The following is a 27346-nucleotide window of genomic DNA, read 5'->3' on the forward strand; positions in this document are numbered from 1 at the left end:
TAGTAACACACACAAAATGCTGAAGGAACTCAGCAGGCCAGGCAGCATCTATGGAAATAAAGTACAGTCGAAGTTTCGGGCAGAGACAGTACTTCCCCTGAAGTTTATCAATATTTGGTACTAACGTACATGATTTAAATATATAATAATAAAGATCAAAAAGTTTTATTTGTCACATGTACATCAAAACATACAGTGAAATTGCATTGCTTGAATTGAGGCTTGCTGGGGGCAGCTCACATATCACACCCACAGCTTACTAACTTGTATATCTTTGGAATGTGGAAGGAACTGGAGCACCCAGAGAAAACCCAAGCAGTCACAGAGATAATGTACAAACATCAGTGGGGGGATAAGAGGTACTGATCATGTGAATAGCTGGAAGCTTATTCCCAGGGCTGGAATGGCTAGCGCGAGAGGGCACAGTTTTAAAGTGCTTGGAAGTAGGTACAGCGGAGATGTCAGGAATAAGTTTTTTTTAAAACGCAGAGAGTGGTGAGTGCGTGGAATGGGCTGCTGGCAACGGTGGTGGAGGCGGATATGATAGGGTCTTTTAAGAGACTCCTGGACAGATACATAGAGCTCAGAAAAAATAGAGGGCTATGGGTAACCCTAGGTAATTTCTAAGGTAAGGACATGTTCGGCACAGCTTTGTGTGCTGAAGGGCCTGTATTGTGCTGTAGGTTTTCTATGTTTCTATTAAACTCCAGTCTTACAGATAGCACTGTAAGGCATTAAGCTAATTGCTTGGCTAATACATAGTCTGAAGGCTTCAGATTTACAAACGACATTTTGAGATGAACAACTGTACCACATTTTAATATTTACACTTTTTGTAAAGTCTGTTAAAAATTCAAACAAGTATATTCAGTAAAGCTAGAACATACCAAACAATTACTGTTGTATCTTAAAGTTTGAACAATACAAAAAAAAACAGAATGGCAGTGGATATTTAGTTACAATACAACTGTACAATGTCAAAAAAACATAAGATTAGAGATAATGAAATATTTGAGGTTAATTCAACACATCAATCATAAACAGAATCTGAATATGAATAAGTGGACCAGACATTAGACAATCACTGTGCTAATCTTCCATTAGTGCTTCAAAGGAGTATTATTAATCACAGCAACATGCTTACAATTTTTTAAAAAAGGATTTTAGTATACATTTCTGTAAATATTTTTATAAAATTGCACATCAGAAACGCAAAAACTTTGTACTTTTGATTAATAGAAAAGGTGGATTATCAAAGTTGTGGAGAAATTCTGCACTGATTTGTAGATCTCACAGAGAAATTAGATTCTGCAGAAACAGAATGCTTGAGCCAGTAAATTTGATAAACTGCATATTTAGTGAGGTTGAAAGTTGAACACACTTGATTTCAATCATGCAGCCCATATCCCTGCAGTGAATTACAATTTCCTGGACTATTTCAATATGCTTGTTCCTTAAGAGTATACAAATTTTGATAATGCCTTTGAAGGCTCAGTCTACCAAAAATAAGCACATCTATTGCCTTCTGAGGCAGCTTTTATTATAATCCATTATATAAACATGAGATATGTGGTATAAAACTACAACACTGCAGTGAACAAAAATATCGTAAAAAAATATACAAGCTACATTTGATTCAAAAAGTCCTGTTTCTTTTCACTGTTTAATGTGCCCCGTAGGTAGGTCAATAAATCTTCAGAATTTACATCATCTGCCCATTATCGAACAGCAAGTTAACTGAGAGCATTAGTATTTAATGGAAAAGCCACAATAACAAAATAGATTGATAATTCAAGAAATTCTTAAAGGGCAATAAATTGTTTTACCTGAGCTGATACAAATGAGAATTCTTTGTTTCAATATCTTGGTTTTGAAAGAGGAGGTGGTTCAAGATAAATTAAGGAAAGTTAGCCTTCGGAGATAACTGATAGACAAATTTTTGTATTTGCATTTAATTTTCTTTTAATACACCCTGAATTTTAAGAGTATTAACTTTAATTCGGAATTGATCTCAGACGCCCTCTACTGTACTCCCAAGAAATATAAAAACATCTTTAAACGCTTCAAATTGTTTCTATTTCCATACCTTTCTGATTAATTCCATCCTCCAAATACAGGCTTCCTGTATCCAAATACATATACCAATGCCAACCTAACTTTAAAGGATCACTCAGATAGATATTCGCAAATTATATTGGAGGCATTACTGTTTGCCTATAATTGAATTGAATCTCAAAAGCATCTTACATTTTTAAAAAATTGTCATCCTACATTGTTCCTTATAGGGCAACAATAAAGAAAAATAAGAATACTGTTAATATGTTAGATAATCCCTGACAATAATGCTGAGCTAGGTGGTCCACTGAAAATAAAATAACACTGCTGCCCTAATAAGCAACTCTTTATTTTTCTTTCACCCATGGTGGTGATTTATGATCAATCATGTTCAATAAGAAAGGTATGCAACTTGAAGCTTGATTGTCCCTAGGAGAAGTACTGAGAGACATTTGGGTAGAATGTTATACCATTGCCTCTTTTGATGTATTCCTTCAACACTGAGGTAGTCAAGATATTGGCTAGAATAAATGGCTTCTGATGCATGGGGAAAAATATAGGGAAATTTTCCTAAAGGACTGCTGTACACAGAAACCAAATAGTTAACTTTATCATACAGTAAGACAATGATACAGAGTTTGTCAATAATTTGCAGATTGTATGGTTAGGAGCAGCACAATTAAACCAGGCATAAAATATTTAATGATTCACTTTCAAGTAATATTGATAAAGGCATCTTATTTCAATTAACTTAAGCCACTCAGTAATTATTGTTCTATTGTACTACTGCAGTAAATATTATTGGTTAATGTCTTTTCTGAACGAATGTAGAGTTCTACACGATAAGGGATTTCCATGGCTGCCCTATAAAACCCAGAAATTATCCAGGTGTACATTTGATAATGCTCTGATATTTTTACCCTCTTTTGAAATATTTCAAGTTTTTAAAAAAGTGCATGCCTAAAAACAAATCCAAGGATCTGGGATTACTTTCCACGAAACAGATCTGGACTGGACTGGAAATGTTTCTGGTGTGAAGAGGAAGACTTTATTATGAAAAAGGCTCCTTATCTAAGAAAGGATATGTTGGCATGGGAAAGGGTCCAGAGGAGGTTCACAAGAAAGATGCCAGGTATAAAAGGGTTAACATATGAGGAGCGTTTGATGGCACTGGATCTGTATGGTGGCATCCGTTAGTCTCGTGAGACCATGGATCTGCCCCTGGAAAGTCTTGCTTCAGTCTGTGTTAGAGCAGCGTCTGTTGTGGCTGTAGAGTCCCACACTGACTGGATCTGTATTTGCCAGAATTTAGAAGAATGAGGGGTTATCTCATTGAAGCCTAGATAGAGTGGACACGGAGAGGATGTTTCCTATCATGGGGGAGTCCAGGACTAGGGGGCAGAATCAAAATCAGTTTTTACATCATTGGCTTATGTCATGAAGTTTGTTGTTTTGTGGCAGCAGTATATTGCAATACATAATAAGAACTATAAATCTACACACACACATACTTATTGTGTACACACACACACTCGGTGGCCACTTTAAGTACACCTGTTTGTTAATTCAAATACCTTATCAGCCAATCATGTAGCAGCAACTCAATGCATAAAAGCATGCAGACATGGTCAAGAGGTGCAGTTGTTGTTCAGACCAAACATCAAAATAGACATGGTCAAGAGGTACATTTGTTATTCAGACCAAACATCAAAACAGGGACGAAAAGTCATCCATGTGACTTTGACCATGGAATGATTGATGCTGTCTGACAGGATGGTTTGAGTATCTCAAACTGCTGATCTGTGATTTTCACGCACAACAGTCTCTAGAGTTCAAAGAGAATGGTGGGATAATTAAAAAACATCCAGTAAACGACAGTTCTGTGAGCAAAAATGCTTTGTTAATGAGAAAGGTCAGAGGAGAATGGCTAGACTGCTTCAAGCTGACAGGAAGGAGACAGTAACTCAAATAACGACACGCTGTAACAGCGGATGCAGAAGAGCATCTCTGAATGCACAACACGTTAAACCCTGAAGTGAATGAGCTACAGCAGAAGACCACATTGGGTTCCGCTCCTGTACCTAATAAAGTGGCCATTGAATGTATATATAAACACCACCACCAACCCATAATTATAGACCCCTTTTGAGAATGGGTTGAGATAGCGTTAAGAGATACCGGGAAGAAGCTATCACCTCAATCATATTCTCATCTTTTCCAGGCCATGAATATAACACAAATCTGCTTGAAGACATGGTCAGAGCTTTGTTTTGACCCTTTCTGCACCAAATATTAGAAAGTATTGATTCTGTTTCCATGATTTCCAGAGAATAAAAAAGATAGTCTATAATTACTTGCTATAATTAAACCAAAGATTAACAAATTAAGTTAGATGCAATGCATGATGTTCCCAACTTGCTAATTTTTAAAGTTTCATAGTAGTAAATACATTAATGCTACTCAATCCACAAAAGAATGCTGACAAAAGGGCACACAGGATCCTGCACTGATCAGGTAAAATGAACTTAATGGGTCAAAATTTCAAAGATATGACTACTGAGGAAAAACATCATCTCTGAATATAGAAGACACTTAACCTATGGTGCTGTCTCTTTAGAAGAACAATCTATCCACTATCACAATATTCTATATTGTGTGAAGGATCAAGGATTGACTTTATTTGCAATATACATTTACACATATTAGGAATTCGCTGTGTTGTGAAAGATTTGATTTAACTTGGCAAAAGAAAGCCCTTGAATAGTGCTTGAGCATATGTGCAACGCTCAGGAAACAAATTAGTGTTTAGTTATAAAACTTCACTAATGCAAAACTTCACGTTCATGGACTTGTACAATACCTCAAAGAGGACATGGCACTGTTTTTTTGAAAAATTGAAAAGACAGATTCTAAAGTGTTGAGAATGAAAAGGTATCTCATCACGTAAACATGCAAAGAACAGACATAGCAACCCAATGTCTGATGAAGGGTGTTTAAAATTTAGTGAAATGTTTAAGTTATTGAGATGCTGAGTGGAATTTATGGATTGCTCCAATACAAGTCCTTCCCCTCAAGTTTTTGAAACTTGCGTAAATTTCACATGTAATAACATGTACTATAAATTCAAAAGGAACATTATAAAACACATCGCAGTTTCTAGTCCATGTAGATCAAATGCATAAGATTTGCATTGCTCTTCTGTATCAACTGTACTTCATGGCTCTTGTAGATGAATTTTGAGCTCTATAAAGTGTACTAGTTCCTATTGAAATTGTAAAATACAGCATGATTACTCATCTGTGGTACACTTGTCTATCATTTCTTGACAGAAATCAGTCATTACATTTTGGCTGCACTGTTCAGTTTTAGATGAATCTGCTGTAATCCCTTCTCGTGGACTGCTGGGAATATTCAAAGTTTTTTCTCGAAGCTGTTGACCAGAGCCTTGCTCACCAATACATGCCATACCCTTTAAACCCTTGGAATATCCTGGATGTGCATTAATCAGATTTGTATGAGTGATGGAGCCATGACTTCTTTGGGTGTTCAGCACTGAAAGAGGGCATTCTGGGGAGGAGTACTTCGCTAGTGTCTGAATTTGTTCAGGGGTCAGGGCTGCTTCTTTACATATCTGCTTACAGAGGCCTGTTAAATTACTCCAGGTTTCACCCATAGACAGCTTTAATTGGCCCTTCTCTTCCAGCAACTTCTCCTTTTCACAAAGCTATATAGGAAAGAAGAAAGTTACATGTTTTAATAACTATATATTGTAGCACTTGTGCACAGACAGAATTTTAGTTACTTAATTCTTTTGCATTTGGTTAAGAATTAAAGCACAAAATGGATAATGAACCATGGGAATCTTTTATAAAAAGCATTACATTGATGAACCAGAAAGGACATCTAGAAACATTATTTTACAATGACTAATTAAAGGATGGTGGAACATATTCAATAACATGCAAAAGAGAATGAAATAAAAATCTGATTTGTTGCCTTGCTTCACAAGGAGTACTAGCACATAGAAGGAAGCTATGATTCTATCATTTTATTTTACTCTACAGCCAAAAATTACTGTTCAGCTTTGGCTGTTCTCAAGGTAATGGGGAGTTGTTTTGTGATCCATTGCAGTACTCCCCAGTGCTGTTATGTAGAGTTACAAGATTTTGACACTTACTAATGAAAGGACAGTAATATGTTTCTAAGTCACAATGTTACCCAACTTAGTCATGGTACCACCTCCATGAGGATCTTAGGACACAGAACACTACAGTAGGGTACAGGTCCCTCAGCCCACAGGTCCCGTTGCCTTTCAGCTGGTGCAGGTGGGAGATGAGAAGAAACAACAATGAACTGCTACAGTGCACCTTACAAAGGACAAAGACTGCAACCATTGTAGTTGTTGGTGACAGAGGAAGCACTTACATTGGTTGACTGAATACCACTCAAGCAACCCTGGTTTACTCTGGATGATTTCAATTGCCAAGTATTGTTGGTAGTGCACTCACCCTGGCAAATAAAGAGTGTTTTACCTCACTCTTGTCTCTTATGAGTAACAGAATAACAGATTATTTTTTCTATAATGGACGAAGGGGTGTGGGGGTGGGAGGAGTCAAGATCACCATGGAATTCCTAGCTCTGATATGCCATTGTAGTTACTATAACTGTGCAGCTGAGCAAGCTAACTTTTTAACTATGGAAATTAACAGAATGTTGATATTAGGCAATTTAATAGTGATAATGTTGCTGATCATTAGGAGACAGTTACACCATCTTATTTGGAATGGTCACATGGATGTTACTTGTGAAATTATCAATCCACAGCCAAACACTGTTCAGATTTGCTACTTGAGCTCACACGGTTCAATCATCCCCTGTTGTGAATGAAATTATAGTGTACCAGATTCAAATTCATAAAAGGTTACTAGAACCTCAAGATATTTTCCAAATTATTATGGTCTTATAATAATGGCATGTCAAATATTACAGTATCCAACTTACTCACCACTAAGCACACACAAAAGAGCATGCAAAAAATCTACAAAACCCATTTTCTTTAAACCTACCAATGTGTGTATTTCACATTCCAAGTTCTGAATGCAATCAAGTTTCCGTTTTCGACATCGTTGAGCTGCAATTCTGTTTTTACTACGACGTCGTATATCATGGATATAATCCAATTGCTCTGGATTCAGTTTATGCAGCTTCAGCATTGTTTGAAAATCATTTCTGGATAACAGGGTAATTCTTTCAACAGGAAATGGTAGTTTCACCTGGAAGGAACCCAACATTTATAATTAAAAGTAGGAGGAAATTGCATGATAAATGAATGCATCTAAAAAATCATACAGAGAATGCATTTTGCATTATTTGTTCAAATACACAAACCTGAGAAATTGATCAGAATTTTCAGCAGAGATTTATTGGAAAGTAAATTTGTTCAGATCAGCAAATAACTGCAAGAATTGCTTAATAATTTATCAGGATGTGGACATTACTGGCAGCGCCAACAATTATTGACTCACAGTAAATGTCTTTGAGGAGTGATGAGCTACTTTCTTGAGCCACTGCAGTGATTTTAACAGAAGGGCTGTAGCTCACTCCAGGATTTAACCCAAGCGATGATAAAGGTAAAATATTCAGTACCCTACACATCATTCTCTGCAACTTCCACCATTTTCCAGAAGGACCCTACTACCAAACACAACTTTACTTCCCACTCCCACTCTCCACCTTCCGCAGGGATCGCTCCCTTTGAGATTCCCTTCTCCATTTGTGCTTCCCCACTAATCTCCCTTCTGGCATTTATCACTGCAAGCAGCAGAAGTGCTACACCTGCCCATTCACCTCTGCCCTCATCTCCACTCAGAGCTCCAAACAGTCCTTACAGGTGTGGGAATACTTCACATGTGAAACTGTCGGGATCGTCTACGGTGTCGGTGCTCTTGGTGAAATCCAACGCAGATCAGGGGAGCGCTTTGTCGAGCACCTCAGTCCATCCGCAAAAAGCAGAATTTCCTGTTGACTAACCACTTCAATTTCTATCCCCATGCCCCCTCCGACATGCCAGACCATGGCTTCCTCCTGCCTTGATGAGGCCACTCTCAGGCTGGAGGAGCAATACCTCATATTCCATCTAGATAGCCTCCAACCTAATGGCATATACATCAATTTCACCCACTTCTGTTAATTTTTTCTCCTTCCCCTTCCATCTCCTTCATTTCCCCATGCTGGTGTCTTACCTTCACCTATCACCTCCCCCTGGTGCCCCCCCTCCTTCCATTTCTCCCATGGTCCACTCTTCTCTCATCAGATTCCTTCTTTTCCAGCCTTTTGCCTCAACAATTCCCAGCTTCTCCTCTTCATGACCCATCACCCACCCACCTGGCTTCACCTATCACCTCCTAACTTGTTCTCCTCTCACTCCCACCTTCTTACTCTGGCATCCTCCCCCTTCCTTCCAGTCCTGATGAGGGGTGTTGGCACAAAACGTTGACTATTCATTTCCATAGATGCTCTCTAACCTGCTGAATTTCTCCACCATTTTGTGTGTGTTGCTCTAGATATTATAACCTGGAGGGGAACCTGCAGGTGGTGATATTCCAAATGTCTTTGTTCCCCCTGGTAGGCTTAGGAGATGTGGTCAAAGCGCAAACAAGAAAATGTAGTGTAGATTGCTCAGGACACAAATGCAATGCACCAGTGGTGGAGGAAATTAAAGTGCTTAGGTTAATAAATCAGGTCCAGTTCTAGCAGGATGTAGCATCACAATAGCATAAAGCTAGAGTATTGTTGGAGCTGCACTTATCAGTGACAAGTGAATCAGTTTCCATCACGCTCCTGATCTGTTGTCACAACCAGGGGGGGTTGTTTTTAAAAATGATTTCTTTTTTTGGTCAGTTAGTATGTGGACTTGCCCCACCCCACCCTCAATGTCACTTTGTACGTGTGTTTTGTCCTTGGATTGATTATCATTTATGTCTAACTGTCTTTGCACTAGTCCTGATTTTTCACTTTATTTTGCAGGTGTCTTATTGGGGATAATGGGGAGAATGTTAAGCTCTTTGTATTTATAACTTTCTTTAATTTGGGATAATTTAATTAGCATGTAATTTTCAATATCCAGAATTCCTACTTGCTCCAGGTTGTATTTCAGAGGAGCATGCAACCTCTCTCTGTTGGGTCTTTGTGGTTCCTTGTTGGTTGAAACTCTGACCAGGTTCTTCCCTGCACCCTCAGTGATTTCGTTTCAGCCAGAGGTTGTGGCATATACTGGTACCAACAACATAGGTAGGAAAAGGGAGGAGGTCCTGAAAACAGACTACAGGGAGTTAGAAACATAGAAAATAGGTGCAGGAGTAGGCCATTCGGCCCTTCGAGCCTGCACTGCCATTCAGTATGATCATGGCTGATCATCCAACTCAGAACCCCGCGGAAGGAAGTTGAGAAGCAGGACCACAAAGGTAGTAATCTTGGAATTACTGCCTGTGCCACGTAACAGTGAGTTTAGGAATAGAATAAGGTGAAGGATAAATGCGGGGCTGAGGGATTGATGCAGGGGAGGAAGGGATTTAGATTTCTGGATCATTGGGACCTCTTTTGGGGCAGGTGTGACAAAAAGGACAGGTGGCACTTGAATCCCAGGGGGGGGGCCGATATCCTGGCAGTGAGGTTTGCTAAGGCGATTGAAGAGAGCTTAAACTAGAATTGCTGGGTGGGGGTGGGGGTGGGGATGGGGGGGGAACAAAGCAGATGAGCTTAGAGCATGGATCAGTACTTGGAGCTCATGATGTTGTGGCCATTACAGACACTTGGATAGCTCAGGGGCAGGAATGATTACTTCAAGTGCCAGGCTTTAAATGTTTCAGAAAGGACAGGGAGGGAGGCAAAAGAGGTGGGGGCTTGGAACTGTTGATCAGAGATGGTGTCACAGCTGCAGAAAAGGAGGACGTCATGAAGGGATTGTCTACGGAGTCTCGTGAGTGGAAGTTAGGAACAGGAAGGGGTCAATAACTCTTCTGGGTGTTTATTATAGACCACCCAATAGTAACAGGGACCTCGAGGAACAAATAGGGAGACAGATTCTGGAAAGGTGTAAAATAACAGGGTTGTCATGGTGGGAGATTTTAATTTCCCAAATATTGATTGGCATCTCCCTAGAGCGAGGAATTCAGATGGGCTGGAATTTGTTAGGTGCATACAGGAAGGTTTCTTGACACAATATGTAGATAAGCCTGCAGAGGAGAGGCTGTACTTGATCTGGTATTGGGAAATGAACCTGGTCAGGTGTCAGATCTCTCAGTGGGAGAGCATTTTGAAGATAGTGATCACAATTCTATCTCCTTTACCATAGCATTGGAGAGGGATAGGGACAAATAAGTTAGGAAAGCGTTTAATTGGAGTAAGGGGAAGTTTGAGGCTATCAGGCAGGAACTTGGAAACATAAATTGGAAACAGATGTTCTCAGGGAAATGTACAGAAGAAAAGTGGCAAATGTCCAGGGGATATTTGCATGACATTCTGCATAGGTATGTTCCAATGAGACAGGGAAAGGATGGTAGGGTACAGGAACCGTGTTGTACAAAGGCTGTTGTAAATCTAGTGAAGAAGAAAAGAAAAGCTTATGAAAGGTTCAAAAAACCTAGGTAATGATAGATATCTATAAGATTATAAGGCTAGCAGGAAGGAGCTCAAGAATGAAATTACGAGAGCCAGAAGGGGCCATGAGAAGGCCTTGGAGGACAGGATTAAGGAAAACCCCAAAGCATTCTACAAGTATGCAAAGAGCAAGAGGATAAGACATGAGAGAATAGGCAATCAAGTGTGACAGTGAAAAAGTGTGTATGGAACCAGAGGAGATGGCAGAAGTACTGAATGAGTACTTTGCTTCAGTATTCACTATGGAAAAGGATCTGGTGATTGCAGGGATGACTTACAGCGGACTAGAAAGCTTGAGCATGTAGATATTATGCAAAAGGATTTGCTGAAGCTTTTGGAAAGCATCAAGTTGGATAAATCACCCGGACCAGACAAGATGTACCCCAGGCTACTGTGGGAGGCGAGGAAGGAGATTGCTGAGCCTCTGGCAATGATCTTTGCATCATCAATGGGGACAGGAGAGGTTCCGGACGATTGGAGGGTTGCGGATTTTGTTCCCTTATTCAAGAAAGGGAGTAGAGATAGCCCAGGAAATTATAGACCAGTGAGTCTTACTTCAGTGGTTGGTAAGTCGATGGAGAAGATCCTGAGAGGCAGGATTTATGAACATTTGGAGAGGCATAATATGATTAGGAATAGATAGCATGGCTTTACCAAAGGCAGGTCATGCCTTACAAGCCTGATTGAATTTTTTGAGGATGTGATTAAACACATTGATGAAGGTAGAGTCATAGATGTAGTGTATATGGATTTCAGCAAGGCATTTGATAAGGTACCCCATGCAAGGCTTATTGAGAAAGTAAGGAGGGATGGGATCCAAGGGACATTGTTTTGTGGATCCAGAACTGGCTTGCCCACAGAAGGCAAAGAATGGTTGTAGAAGGGTCATATTCTGCGTGAAGGTCAGTGACCAGTGGTGTGTCTCAGGGATTTGTTCTGGGACCCCTACTCTTTGTGATTTTTATAAATGACCTGGATGAGGAAGTGGAGGAATGGGTTAGTAAATTTGCTGATGACAAAGGATGGGGGTGTTGTGGATAGTGTGGAGGGCTGTCAGAGGTTACAGCGGGACATTGATAGGATGCAAAACTGGGCTGAGAAGTGGCAGATGGAGTTCAACCCAGATAAGTGTGAAGAGGTTCATTTTGGCAGGTCAAATATGATGGCAGAATATAGTATTAATGGCAGTGTGGAGGATCAGAGGGATCTTGGGGTCCGTGTCCATGCTTCAGGAGGTCTTGCGTTCAACTCTAGAGACTTGAGTCCAGAGGGCGCTCAAAGCTGCTGCGCAGGTCGACTCTGTGGTTAAGAAGGCATACAGTGCATTGGCCTTCATCAATTGTGGAATTGAGTTTAGGAGCTGAGAGGTAATGTTGTAGCTATATAGGACCCTGGTCAGACTCGACTTGGAGTACTGTGCTCAGTTCTGGTCGCCTCACTACAGGGAGGATGTGGAAAACATAGGAAGGGTGCAGAGGAGATTTACAAGGATGTTGCTCAGATTGGGGAGCATGCCTTATGAGAATAGGTTGATGGAGGATGAGAGGTGACCTGATAGAGGTGTATAAGATGATGAGAGGCATTGATCATATGGATTGTCAGAGGCTTTTTCCCAGGGCTGAAATGGCTAGCATGAGAAGGCACAGTTTTAAGGTGCTTGGAAATAGGTACAGAGGAGATGTCAGTGGTAAGTTGTTTTGGGTGTCTTTGTGTTTTTTTTTTACGCAGAAAGTGGTGAGTGCGTGGAATGGGCTGCCAGCAATGGTAATGGAGGCAGATACGATAGGGTCTTTTAAGAGACCCCTGGATAGGTACATGGAGCTTCGAAAAATAGAGGGCTACGGGTAATCCTAGGTAATTTCTAAGGTAAGGACATGTTTGGCACAGCTTTGTGGGCTGAAGGATCTGCAATGTGCTATAGGTTTTCTATGTTTATCAATATTCTGTTTAATTTGCCTGTCCTCTTGTTAGTTTTTCAAGTTAATTTACGTTTAAAAAACTAGCTTTGTTTGAATTAATGAAGTCTCTGTGGTTCCTGTGTCTGAATTCGCTAGTGATCCTCACATCTGTGCCTTGTAAATAGTAGAAAGGCCTTGGGAGCATGAAGGTGAAAGACTTGCCACAGGACTCTGACCTGATCTTGCACAGAAAGACTCTATGTTGCTAATTGAGAACTAGGATCCACCAGGATGTTGTTGATGGAGTCGGTAGTGGTATTACCAATGTATATCAAGAATACATGGTTACTTTGCCTTTCTCTGGATGGTCACTGGTTGGTACTTTTGTATTGTTATTATCTATTTATCAAACAAGATCTTAAAGTTGTCTCAGAGATTGATTCGTTCATTTGATGAGCAATTACTAATAGAATCAAACATTGCAAACATCTTTTTCTGACTTTACAATGGAACAGTTATTAATAAATCGGCTGAAGAAGATTGAGCCTACCCTGAGAATCTGTGGCTGAAATGACTCACCCTATGTGTGATATAGGGGTGCTTTTTCTTAATACCCACTAACTTCAGTTTCACCAGGGCTCCCTGATGGCACACTCAATCAAATGAAGGTCACATTCCTCTCAACTCTGTGGCTTATTTTGGAGCAAATCTATGATGAAGTTTGAGAACTAATGATGCTGGCAAAACCCAAAACAGATTACAGGAATGACTGGGTGGCAATCAGCACGAGTGGAATTGAACTACTTTGTCTATAAGACACACCAGGGCAAATTTGGCTTGAGGCACAGCTACTTCTGAAGTGCAGGCTTTCTGTTAAACAACTGGGATGTTGTCTGCTCTTGTTGTATTCAATACTCACATCAGTTTCTAGATATCAAAATCGGGTAGAGACAGGTTTCTTGTATTTTGGGTTCCACAGTAAATAAGGATGCAATTAAAACCCCCACGTACATTTAGTGCTCAAGAGCCCACCATTATTCAAGTGGTGGGATTGCAGAGCTTTGACCTCATCTCACTAATGGGGTAGACCTTTCAGTACTCCAAGTTCTTAATGTCTAGCAGGTTCTTTCTATCACAACAAATATGTTCTAAAAAAACAACAACACCTTTAGTTAGCCACACAGAAGCTACTGTGTCCAAGCATCTTAGCGGAAGATTGTACTGGAGTCCCTCTGATCAAAAGTTGCTTACGTTCTTAAAACTTCGTCTCTGCCATCAGCCCTTTAACTGTCCACCAACATTCACAACTAAATGTGATCAGACTCAGAACTTTGGCCTGATCTATTGGCTGTGGGATTATACAGCTTCAACTATTTCATATTTTTCATGCCAATTTGTAAATACATAGTCCCAAGATGAAGCAGGTTGGCAGCACAATTTTTTTTTAAAAGGGAGGAAGAATGCTGCAAGTAAGCCTTCCTGCACTTATTCCATCAAAGTCGAGTCTCTAACTTGATAATGGTGATAGTGAGAGATACAGTGCAATGAGGTTACATACTCTGATGCTACTGGATTTCATCACGTTATGGATGTTTGAGCTGCCAGAGCCATTTCAAGCCTTCTCTATTTTAGCATGATTATGGTGTTACAAAACAAAATGAATCATTTCTCAGCACAGAGAAATAATTGGCTTAATGCTTTTGGTTTTAAGCTTTATTTGACAGTTGTCTTGAATAAAAAAAATCTACAGCAATATAGCATGACTCTGGCTTCCGCTGATAGCTGGTCTCCACCCAATCTTGATATCTAGAAACCCAGTATTTCATGGGGACATCAACTAACTGACAAACTAATTTAAATCAAATAACTGCAGCAGCAATGGGATAAACAGACTTGAGTGAGCAACCTTAATTGACTACTAATCTTTGCAAGTTGGGAAGCATCTGTGCCTCTGTGTCCGATTTACTAGGAATGACAAGAATATTCCAAAACAGAGACCATCACGGGAATCTTACCATTCTGACCTATACATGTGTCAATCTTAGCTTAGATAAAAGAATATCACAGGGTGTCTGGAAAGATTCCAGCATCTCTGGTCACCTGCCATCAAAGGTGTACAACTACTTATAGAGAAGAGCTGCTGTTTCAGCTCTAATGACACATTTACTCCTGATCTCCAGTGCTGTATGTGTGGAGCTGCTCTTTCACCCTGTGACCATGTGGATTTACTCTGGCTTCCTTCCATATCAGGTCAGTAGATTATCTGGCAACTCTAAATTGATGCTAGTGAGTAGGTACAAACAAAGTTAATAAGGGTGCAGGGAGAACAGATTACGGGGAAAGTTAGCAAAGAAAAGGATTGATCTGCAAGTCAGCATAGATTAGATAGACCGACGTTTATTTATTTGGAGATACTGCATGGAACAGGCCCCTCTGGCCTTTTGAGCTACATGGCCCTGTGACCCACCGATTTAACCCTAGCCTAATCACAGGACAATTTACAATGACCACTTGCGGCGGGTGAGAACCGAAATGATGGGACTCAGGATAGGACGATGGTAAAAAAAAAAGTAAAGATAGCGTGCAGTCAGATATCATGAAGGGCAGGCAGGTGATGGGACATAGTCACAGCCAACAGGGTGAGTATCAGTACATTAGGGATGCAAAATCAAAAATGGTAGCAAATACGGTACTCAAGGTGTTGTATCTCAATGCACGGAATATAAGAAATAAGGTGGAAGATCTTGTTGCACTATTACAGATTGCCAGGTATGATGTTGTGGCCATCACTGAATTGTGACTGAAGGATGATTGTAGTTGGGAGCTGAATGTCCAAGGTTACACTTTGTATCAGAGGGATAGGAAGCTAGGCCGAGGGGGTGGCATGGCTCTACTGGTAAAGAATGGCATCAAATCAGTAGAAAGATGTGACACAGGATCAGAAGATACTGAATCCTTGTGGGTTGAGTTAAGAAACTGCAAGGGTAAAAGGTTGCTGATGGCAGTTATATACAGGCCTCCCAAAAGTGGCTGGGAGGTGGACTACAGATTACAGCAGGAAACAGAAAAGGCGTGTCAAAAGGGCAATGTGTTGATAGTCATGAGAAATTTAACATGCAGGTTGATTGGGAAAATCAGGTTGGTAATGGATCTGCCTAAGAGATAGCTTTTTAGCGCAGTTTGTCGTTGAACCTACTTGGGGATCAGCTGTACTGGATTGGGTGTTATGTAGTGAACCAGAGGCGATTAGGGAGCTTAAGGTAAAAGAACCCTAAGGAACCAGTGAGTTCAACTTGAAATTTGATAGAGAGAAAGTAAAGTCTGACATAGCAGTATTTCAGTGGAGTAAGGGAAATTACAGTGGTATGAGAAAGGAGTTGGCCAAAGTAAGTTGGAAGGAGCTGCTGGCAGGGATGTCAGCAGCGCAGCAATGGCATACGTCTCTGCAGAAAATGAAGGTGGTGCAGGACATGTGTATTCCAAACTCAAATGGCAAAATAGTACAACTGAGGTTGACAAGGGAAGCCAAAGCTAATGTAAAAACAAAAGGGCGCGCATACAACAAAGCAAGAATTAGTGGGGGAAGATAAAAGATCGGTAATTTTTTAAAAACCTACAAGAGAGCAACTAAGATCATCATTAGAAGGGAAAAGATGAATTATGAAAGCAAGCTAGCAAATAGTATCAAAGTGGATAGTAAAAGCTTTTTTTTAAGTATTTAAAAAAAGAGATGAAAGTGGATATAGGACCACTAGAAAAGTGATGCAGGAAAAATAATAACGGGGACAAGGAGATGGCAGATGAACTAAATGAGTATTTTGCATCGGTCTTCACTGTGGAAGACACTTACAGTGTGCCAGATGTTGTAGCACGTGAAGGAAGAGAAGTGGGTGCAGTTACTATTACAAGGGAGAAGGTGCTCGAAAAGCTGAAAGACCTAAAAGTACTTAAGTCACCCAGACCAGATGAACTGCACCCTAGGGTTCTGAACGAGGTAGCAGTAGAGATTGTGGCAGCATTAGAAATGATCTTTCAAAAATCATTGGACTCTGGCATGGTGCCAGAGGACTGGAAAATTGCAAATGTCACTCTACTCTTTAAGAAAGGAGGAAGGCAGCAGAAAGGAAATTATAGGCCAGTTAGCCTGACCTCAGTGGCTGGGAAGATGTTAAGAGTCAATTATTAAAGTTGAGGTGATGGAGTACTTGGTGACACAGGACAAGATGGGACAAAGACAGCATGGTTTCCTTTAGGGAAAATCCTGCCTGACGAACCTGTTGGAATTCTTTGAAGAGATTACGATAGATAAAGGGGATGCAGTAGATGTTGTATATTTGGACTTTCAGAAGGGTACACATGAAGCTGCTTACCAAGTTAAGAGCCCGTGGTATTAGAGGAAAGCTACTAACATGGCTACAGCATTGGTTGATTGGTAGGAGGCAGCGAGTGGGAATGTGGTTGGCTGTCAGTGACTAGTGGTGTTGCTCAGGGGTCGGTGTTGGGACCACTTTTTATGTTGTATATAAATGATTTAGATGATGAAGTAGGTAGCTTTGTTGCCAAGTTTGTAGACGATGCAAAGATTGGTAGAGAGGCAGGCACTTTTGAGGAAACAGGTAGGATGCAGAAGAACTTAAGACAGATTAGGAGAATGGGCAAGAAAGTGGCAAATGAAAAACAATGTTAGAAAATGCACGATCATGCACTTTGGTAGTAGAAATAAATGTGCGGACTATTTTCTAACCTGGGAGAAAATCCAAAAATCTGAGATGCAAAGGGACTTGGGAGTCCTTGTGCAGAACACCCTAAAGGTTAGCTTGCTGGCTTAGTCAGAGGCAAGGAAGGCAAATGCAACGTTAGAATTCATTTCAAGAGGTCTAGAATACAAGAGCAGGGATATGATGCTTTATACTGGTGAGTCCTCACCTTGAGTATTGTGTACAGTTCTGGGCTCCTCATCTTAGAAGAGATGTGTTGGCATTGGACAGGGTCAAGAGGAGGTTCACAAGGATGATTCCAGGAATGAATGGGTTATCATACGAGGAATGTTTGATGGCTCTGGGCCTGTACTCGTTGGAATTTAGAAGGATGAGGGGGGGGAAATCTCATTGAAACCTTTCGAATGTTGAAAGGCCTAGACAGAGTAGAAGTGGAAGGGACGTTTCCCATGGTGCAAGATTCTCGGAGAAGAAGGCACAGCCTCAGGATAGAGGGGCATCCATTCAAAACAGAGGTGCAGAGAAATTTCTTTAGCCAGAGGGTGGAGAAATTGTGGAATTTGTTGCCACGTGCAGCTGTGGAGGCCAGGTTGTTGGGTGTATTTAAGGCAGAGATCAATAGGTTCTTGATTGAACATGGCATCAAAGGTTACTGGGTGAAGGCCGGGAAATGGGGTTGAGGAGGAGAAAAATAATGGATCAGCAAAGAATGAATGGCGGAGCAGACTTGATGAGACAAATGGCCTAATTCTGCTCCTTTGTCTTATGGTCTTATTAACCTACTAACTAGCATACCTTTGGACCGTGGGAGGAAACCGATGCACCCAAAGGAACGTATAAATTTGCTTACAGTGGACGCCGGAATTGAATGCCAAACTCTGATGCCCAAAGCTGTAATAGCATCGGGCTAACTGCTACACTATCTTCACAAGGAAATATGGAAACCATAAGGAAAGAGAGTGTAGTATCAGCATTGATATATGGAATTCGCAGCCTTTCTCACCAGCAAAATTTACAAGCAATTCACCATTATTTGGTTACTTCTTTCATTGGTTTCTTATAGAACACTGAACATTTTCTAAATTGACAGCCCTCACCTCTGCAATTGTGTTAACAATGATAAGCCAATATTCTTGGAGCATATATGTTTATTCATATATCAGGCCCAAATAATTGCAGCCATTCACAAAACAATTCTAACTATTATTCACTGGAATTTCTCTGCATACCTATTAATCTTTCCCTCGTTAATGCCTGTATTTTTCATCCATGATTGTTTTTAATGGTCACTCTTAAATAGGGCATTTCAATGTGCACTGCACCGCCAGTTACTCAGTTTCCTTCCAAAATGTCATTGGGTATGTTTTGATTAGTAAGGGTGCTGAAGCTTATAAGGCAGAAGAACAGAGCTGAAAGGGGTAATAAATCAGTCACAATGAAATGATGGAGCAGACTCAATGGGCCAATTGACACAATTCTGATCTGATGTTTTATGGTCTATGATTCAATTAAGAAATAAGTCATGTGATTTTCTCTCACTTACAAAATCATATGTTTACTTCTCACTCTTCATAATAACTTATCTGTGTCGTCAATAGTTTCCCCTTGTATCCTTGCCTCAACAAATTGTTTACCACACTATTAAATCTATTGCTAACCCATTTACCTCATCCTGTGCTTCCTTTCTTTGGTACACAGTTTCCTCACACTAATTTTGAACCTATTCTCCCTAATTACACAGCATCAGCTATTCCTGTGCTCATCCATGTTATTAACTCCCCAACATTACTGCCTCTTCTATCAGAACATTTGACAATCACAGATCACAATAGCTTTAATGATCGCTGCCTCTGATAGAAACCTGGAATAATAAAGTACAGGACAGGCCTTTAAACCCATCATGCTTGCTCTCTCCCTTAGGAAGAATTAGCCATTTATTTCCTCATCTTTTCTGATAATGAGTTATAAATTGCAAGGCTAATTAGTAACCCAATTCACTTTTGAAAATTAAAATCAAATCTACTTTCACCATCTTTTTCAGGCAGTACATTCTAAATAATAACTTGAATATTCTCTTCAAACAATTTCTCGTTTCCAACTCTTAGGCTACCCTAAAGTTTTTTTGCTTACCACCTTCAAGCTCCTCTACAGTTTTGAACATCTCTTATCAGATTTTCTCATAACCTTCTCTGGGGCAGAAACAAGTTTCTCTAGTCACTGAAGTTCTACATCCCTGCTAATATTCTACTGAACCACCTTCGAGATTCATTACATGGTAGTGACCACAATATTCCAGCTATGGGAACAAGCAGACTTAACAAAGACAGAAGAGAATCAAGATGAAGATTATAGAAAATAGGTAAACGGTAAAGGACTATAAAATCACTGGACATTTAACAAGGTCTAAGGCCATTTAACCAAAAGAATATTTATAAACTTAAGACAATTAGAAAATAGAACAGTGAAATTCAGCATCTTTTTCATTTATTTAACTGCACTTCCTTTATAATCATATATTTCTATAATCCAGAAGGGGGAGCTTTCACATGACCATCGTGGGCTTTGTGTTAACCGAAGTTTAGAGAAAAAGATATTGCACTGAATCTTAGATTCTTTAGCACTTTAGCAAGATGCACATTTTTTTCTTATTGCTATACTGTGACAACCAAAATACAAGATCTTTCCCATTATTTTTCCAGTGAAACATCATCCTGTGTTTATTTTACGTCTGTAAAGCTACCAGTTTTCTTACCTCACAATCTTGTTCTCTAGCAGAACACGACTCACTGTCATCCTCTGATTCAGAGCCAAAATCATCTCCTGAATTAGTAGTACAGGTGTCATCATATTTGCCTTGCTGATGTCCTTGGTCATTTTCAAGCTCCTCTAAACCTGAGCTGCTAGAACATACTGAACTTACAGTGTTATATTTAAATGGGCACTTTGAAGACCGGTTAGAACCAGACAGGTGTGATGCTGAAGAGGTATAGTGCAGTAGTAGAGTGTTTTGATTTTCTTCAAGGGTTTGGCAAGAATCTATAGAAAACTGTGGGCACAGAGAAATTCTCACTTCATTGAGTTCTTTTGAACAATCATTCTCTTCAATAAAAGATTCATCCTTACAGCTAGACCTTGTATCATTAGTTTCACTCCAGAATCCTGCCATTTCTCTTTCCACAACGTTTTGACCACTGCAGACTGTATTGATACTTTGCCTTTTAGAACAACTCGAGCTAAAAATAACTGACTTTCTCTCAGAGTCTCCCCCTCCTTTTTCTGAAGCACTTTGCTGATCAAATCCTTGACCAATTTCAATTGTTGTTCCTTCAATATTTGCAACAGCAGCACTGTTCTTCTGCAAGATGTCATACTGCATCGTCTCAGGGACAAGTTGTTCTGCCTGGGCGCAAGGCAAGTTGTAATGCTCTTTAGTAAAATTTAGTTGAGTATCCAAAATATTTTGCACTGACCCATTTGATTCTTCGGCTAAGAAGTTTTGTGTTACTGAGTAATGTATATCCATTGAGTTCTTCACTTCAGTATTTTCATCATTATAGATTCCATTCTCACCCATCATAGATGATCTAACATGATCCTTTTCAATCTGTTGCATAGGTGCATCTTCTGACTCGACTGTCGATGTTGGGTTTTGACAAGGTTCAATTTGCTCCAATGAAGAATTTGGTAATGACAAATTATTACTCCACGATTGCTTTCGTTCCTTTCCACAGGCCAGCTGAAATTTTCGGTACTTAGGACAAAGAGATAATGAACTGGCCCATTCACTCTGTTTTAAATAGGTATACTTGGAGTCAGTTGTCTCATGTTGAGCATCAGGGCAAATTTCCCTAACTTCAATGCATTTACGGAGCTTTGGACAGGGACTCTTGAGATTGTCAAATTCAAGAAATTCTTCCACATCATCATCAATCTCAGAATTTTCATTGTCACCAACAGGGATTTTTAGATTTGTTTTCAGACAAGTGGACATAAAACAGGCATTTCTTGGATATTCTGTATGATCTTTAAACTTTCCAAATAGCCTTGCTTGAAGAAAACTAAAACATGTTTTTTCTATGTTATGAATTCCAAGAAATTCTACGCTTCTACATACATCCAACACATTATCTTTGTTCAGAAGTAGTTTGGCGGTGTATGCAAACTGAAGAAGCGGTGCAAAACCTTTAACTGTAACCTGATAAAGCAAAAAAAAAAGCCAATTATATTTTGACAAAATTGAACAAAGCCCATTATGATGAAGCATAAACAAAATTAGCTCATTAGTGATTTAGATTTCTGTTGACATAAATTGAGTAAGATATACCATACTTCTACAAACAAGAGGAAATCTGCAGATGCTGGAAATTCAAGCAACACACACAAAATGCTGGAGGAACTCAGTAGGTCCAGCAGCATCTATGGAAAAGAGTACAGTCAACGTTTCAGGCCAAGACCCTTCAGCAGGACACTTACACTTCTATAATTCTTTATTGCATATTAGTCTTATTGTAACTAAATTTTAAAGTATTCATGACAAAATCAACTAAAAAAAAACTACAATTAACTACAAAAGGTACTGGATATGGCCCAGTATATCATGGGTATATCAAGACCCTCCCAACCATTGAGCACATCTACATGAAACACTGCCGTATCCATCAAAGATCCTCACCACCCAGGCTAAGCTCTTTTCTCACTGCTGCCATCAGGTCGAAGGTACAAGTTCCTCTAAAATAAAACTGCAGTCTTACTCCACAGAACATAATATAGTAATTATGGAATAAAAAACAATAGTTTTCCACTCCCAAGCTTCAAAGAAATCAAGTATTAATACCCTAGCTTTTAGCTTACATCATTATGGTTTGCTTTTCATGGATATTCAACAGGTCACCTAGATTCTTCAAATATTTACTCAGGTAACACAATGCTGTATAATTTCTATAATTGATGTGGTATCTTTGTTAAACATTTTAATGAAGTTGAAACCAAAATCTTACAATGCATATCTTGATAATATCAATTTACACAACCTTTTCTGCCAATTTGGTTAGCATATGCAATATATAAAAGAAAATAATACTCAATTACGTCATCAGGCCCAAGCAGCATGGAAGACACGTCATGATACATTGACCTCTACCTTGCCGAGGCACAGCGACAACTCGCGGATACGTCCTCTTATTTACCCCTCGATTGTGACCTCACTAAGGAGCACCAGGCCATTGGCTCCCACACCATCACAGACTTTATCCACTCAGGGGATCTCCCATCCACTGCTACCAACCTTATAGTTCCCACACCTCGCACTTCCCGTTTCTACCTCCTATCCAAGATCCACAAACCTGCCTGTCCTGGCCGACCTATTGTCCCAGCTTGCTCCTGTCCCACCGAGCTCGTTTCGGCATACCTCGACACGGTTTTATCCCCCCCTTGTTCAATCCCTTCCTACCTATGTTCGTGACACTTCTCACGCTCTTAAACTTTGATAATTTTAAGTTCCCTGGCCCCCAACGCTTTATTTTCACCATGGATGTCCAGTCCCTATATACTTCCAATCCCCATCAGGAAGGTCTCAAACCTCTACGTTTCTTTTTGGATTCCAGACCTAAGCAGTTCCCCTCTACCACCACTCTGCTCCGTCTAGCGGAATTAGTCCTTACTCTTAATAATTTCTCCTTTGGCTCCTCCCACTTCCTCCAAACTAAAGGTGTAGTTATGGGCACCCGTATGGGTCCTAGCTATGCCTGCCTTTTTGTTGGCTTTGTGGAAAAATCTATGTTCCGTGCCTATTCTGGTATCTGTCACCCACTTTTCCTTCGCTACATCGACGACTGCATTGGCGCTGCTTCCTGCACGCATGCAGAGCTCGTTGACTTTATTAACTTTGCCTCCAACTTTCACCCTGCCCTCAAGTTTACTTGGTCCATTTCCGACACCCCTTTCTAGATCTTTCTGTCTCTGTCTCTGGAGACAGCTTATCCACTGATGTCTACTATAAGCCTACTGACTCTCACAGCTATCTGGACTATTCCTCTTCTCACCCTGTCTCTCGCAAAAACGCTATCCCCTTCTCGCAATTCCTCCGTCTCCGCCGCATCTGCTCTCAGGATGAGGCTTTTCATTCTAGGAGGGGGGAGATGTCTTCCTTTTTTAAAGAAAGGGACTTCCCTTCCTCCACTATCAACTCTGCTCTTAAATGCATCTCCCCAATTTCACGTACATCTGCTCTCACTCCATCCTCCCGCCACCCCACTAGGAATAGGGTTCCCCTGGTCCTCACCTACCACCCCACCAGCCTCCGGGTCCAACATATTATTCTCCGTAACTTCCGCCACCTCCAGTGGGATCCCACCACTAAGTACATCTTTCCCTCCCCCCCCCCCGCATTCCGCAGGGATCGCTCCCCACGCGACTCCCTTGTCCATTCGTCCCCCCCATCCCTCCCAACTGATCTCCCTCCTGGCACTTATCCATGTAAGCGGAACAAGTGCTACACATGCTCTTACACTTCCCCACTTATCACCATTCAGGGCCCCAAACAGTCCTTCCAGGTGAGGCAACACTTCACCCGTGAGTCGGCTGGGGTGATATACTGCATCCGGTACTCCCGATGTGGCCTTTTATATATTGGCGAGACCCGACGCAGACTGGGAGACCGCTTTGCTGAACACCTACGTTCTGTCCGTCAGAGAAAGCAGGATCTCCCAGTGGCCACACATTTTAATTCCACGTCCCATTACCATTCTGATATGTCTATCCATGGCCTCCTCTACTGTAAAGATGAAGCCACACTCAGGTTGGAGGAACAACACCTCATATTCCGTCTGGGTAGCCTCCAACCTGATGGCATGAACATCAACTTCTCTAACTTCCGCTAATGCCCCACCTCCCCCTCGTACCCCATCTGTTACTTTTTTTTATACACACATTCTTTCTCTCACTCTCCTTTTTCTCCCTCTGTCCCTCTGAATATACCCCTTGCCCATCCTCTGGGTCCACCCCCCCCCACTTGTCTTTCTTCCCAGACCTCCTGTCCCATGATCCTCTCGTATCCCTTTTGCCTATCACCTGTCCAGCTCTTGGCTCCATCCCTCCCCCTCCTATCTTCTCCTATCATTTTGGATCTCCAACTCTCCCTCCAACTTTCAAATCCCTTACTCACTCTTCCTTCAGTTAGTCCTGACGAAGGGTCTCGGCCTGAAACATCGACTGCACTTCCTCCTAGAGATGCTGCCTGGCCTGCTGCGTTCACCAGCAACTTTTATGTGTGTTGCATGATATATTGTTTACCTGCACTGTGCTTTCTCTGTAGCTGCTATTTTATTCTGTATTATATTGTTTGACCTTGTTCTATCTCAAAATACTGTGTAACGACTTGATCTATATGAACAGGATGCAAGACAAGCTCCTCACTGTATCATGATACATGTGACAGTAACATCGATTTCAATAATGCATTTTTAAACATTAAGAAATTGTAATTAAAGTCTGCAAAAGGAGCAAAAAGCCTTAAAATATCCAACATAACACTAGAATAATGTATTGTGCTCTGACCAAAATTCTAGCTTTATTTTAGACTAAGCTTCAGCTAACGAACAACAGAAATCTGGATGTTGTTTAAGGAGCACTGCATAGGGTTCTGGATAGATCTGTCCCATTGAGGCAGTGAAAGAATGACGGGGTAAGGGAACCATGGTTGTCAAGAAAGGTGAAACATTAAGTCAAGGGGGGGAAGCAAAAGATCAGACAGTGCTCTAGAAAGTTACAAGATAGCCAGGAAGAATCTTAAGAATACACTTGAGAAAGATAGAAAGGGGCATGAGAAATCCTTGGTGAGTAGGATTAAGGAAAACCTCAAGGCATCTATCATATAGGTGAAGAACAAAAGGATGACTAGAGTGAGGGTAGGACAGATCATGGATACAATAGGAAATTTGTGCCCAGAGATGGAGGAGGTAGGGGAGATCCTTAATGAATACCTTGCTTCAGTATTCACCAGTGAGAGGAACATTGATGTTTGTGAAGAGAGAATAAAATAGACTGATATGTTAGAATATATCGACATTAAAAAAAAGAGGATGTATTGGAACTTTTGAAAAACATTAGGATAGGTACTGTAAGCCCCTGGAGGTGGACGGGGTATTTCCCAGTTAGCACGGGAAGTAAAGGAAGAGATTGCTGCACTTGTGGAGATGATCTTTGCTTCCTCACTGGCCACAGGAGTAGTACCAGTTGACTGAAGGGTGGCAAATATCATTGCTCAATAAAGGGAGTAGGGATGACCCTGGGAATTATAGACCAGAGAGCCTTACTTCAGTGGTAGGCTAACTGTTGGAGAAGATTCCTCGAGAAAGGATTTATAAGCATTGCAGAAATATGGGCTGATTAGAGACAATCAGAAAAGCCTCACAAGCCTGATTGAATTCTTCGAGGAAGTTACAAAACACATTGATGAAGGTAGAGCAGTTTATGTGGTGTACATGGATTTTTATATGGTGTTTGACAAAGTTCTCTATGGGAGGCTCATTTAAAAAGTCAGGAGGCATGGGATCTAGGGAAAGTTGGCTGTGTGAATTCAGAATTGGCTTGACCATAAAAGGCAGAAGATGGTTTAGATATGAGTGTTTTCTGCTTGGAGATCCGTGACCAGTGATGCTCCACGTGGAGCAGTTCTGGGACCCCCTACTCTTTGTGGTATTTATAAATGACTTGGATAAGAAGTGGAAGGGGAGTTAGTAAGTTTGCAGATGACACAAAGGTTGGTGGTGTTGTGAATGGTGTGGAAGGATATTGAGGGTTACAACAGGGCATTAATAGGGTGCAGAGCTGGGCTAAGAAGTGGAAGATGGAGTGTGAGATGGTGAGATGGTCCTGACGAAGGGTCTCGGCCTGAAACGTCGACTGCACCTCTTCCTACAGATGCTGCCTGGCCTGCTGCGTTCACCAGCAACTTTGATGTGTGTTGTTAGATGGAGTGTGAAATAGTTTACTTCGGAAGTTTAAACTTGAAGACAAAATACAGAAGTAATGGCAGGATTCTTAATAGTGTGGAAGAACAGAAAATCATGGAGTCCACATCCAGAGATTCCTCAAAGTTGCAGCAAAAGTTGGTAGGGTAGTTAAGATGGCATATGGCATGTTGGCCTTCATCAATCGGGGGATTGAATTTCAAGAGCTGTATGGTCATGTTGCAGCTTTATAAACCCTAGTTAAACTAAACTGGAATATTATGTTCAGTTATGGTCACCTCATTATAGGAAGGATGCAGAAGGTTTAGAGGATGCAGAGAAGATTTATCAGGATGCTGCTTGGATTGGAAAATACGCCTTATGAGGATAGGTTGAATGAGCTAGGGCTGTTATCTTTGGAGGAAGGAGGGTGACAGGTGACTTGATTAGAGGTATATAAGAAACATAGGTAGAGTGAACAGCCAGAGACTTTTCGCACCCCCCCCAGGGCATAAATAGCTAATATGGAGGAGACATAACCTGAGGTGATTGGAGGCAAGTATAGGGGGATGTCAGGGCTTTTTTCCTTTTTTTAATGCAGAGAGTGGTAGGTGAGTCAGATACATTAGAGACATTTAAGAGACTCTTGAATAGGCACACAGGTGATTAAAAAAAGAGGGCTATGTGGGAGAGCAGTATTTGATTGATCTTTGAGTATCTTAAAAGGTTGACACAATATTGTGGGCCGAAGGGCCTGCACTGGGCTGTAATGTTCTGTTTCATGTTCTATAGAATGTACTTGCAAGAACATAATGTAAGCAGCTCTCACATCTAGAGGCAGAATCAAGAGAAAAGTCAAGCACAAAGACTGACAAGTACGGAGCAAATTTGCCATACAGTGCGTTTATCGATATAGCACATTGATGTTTGGAGTTTACTTTCAGCCAAATATTTTCTTTTGATCTAATCGCAATGGTCTGTAGAAGCAAGGCTTACAGGAAATTCTATCAACAATTCAGATGTAGGGTACCAATATTGCTATTCAAACATTAGGGATAGATTGCATGCA

General features: G+C 40.7%; 1 protein-coding gene across 1 annotated transcript in view; it reads right to left on the reverse strand.

Moving 5' to 3' along the window:
• Positions 1–748: 748 nt before the first annotated feature.
• LOC134348090 (transcription regulator protein BACH1-like) overlaps positions 749–27346 on the reverse strand; it is a 69977-nt gene continuing 43379 nt past the window's right edge. The window contains exons 3-5 of the mRNA XM_063050937.1: positions 20082–21524; positions 7122–7328; positions 749–5779 (exon numbers count right to left, since the gene is read on the reverse strand). Coding sequence (XP_062907007.1) covers positions 5345–5779; positions 7122–7328; positions 20082–21524 — 2085 coding nt within the window. The 3' untranslated portion in view covers positions 749–5344. The remainder of the gene's footprint in view (positions 5780–7121; positions 7329–20081; positions 21525–27346) is intronic.

The sequence above is a fragment of the Mobula hypostoma genome, chromosome 6 (genome assembly GCF_963921235.1).
Source record: "Mobula hypostoma chromosome 6, sMobHyp1.1, whole genome shotgun sequence".
NCBI lineage: Eukaryota > Metazoa > Chordata > Chondrichthyes > Myliobatiformes > Myliobatidae > Mobula > Mobula hypostoma.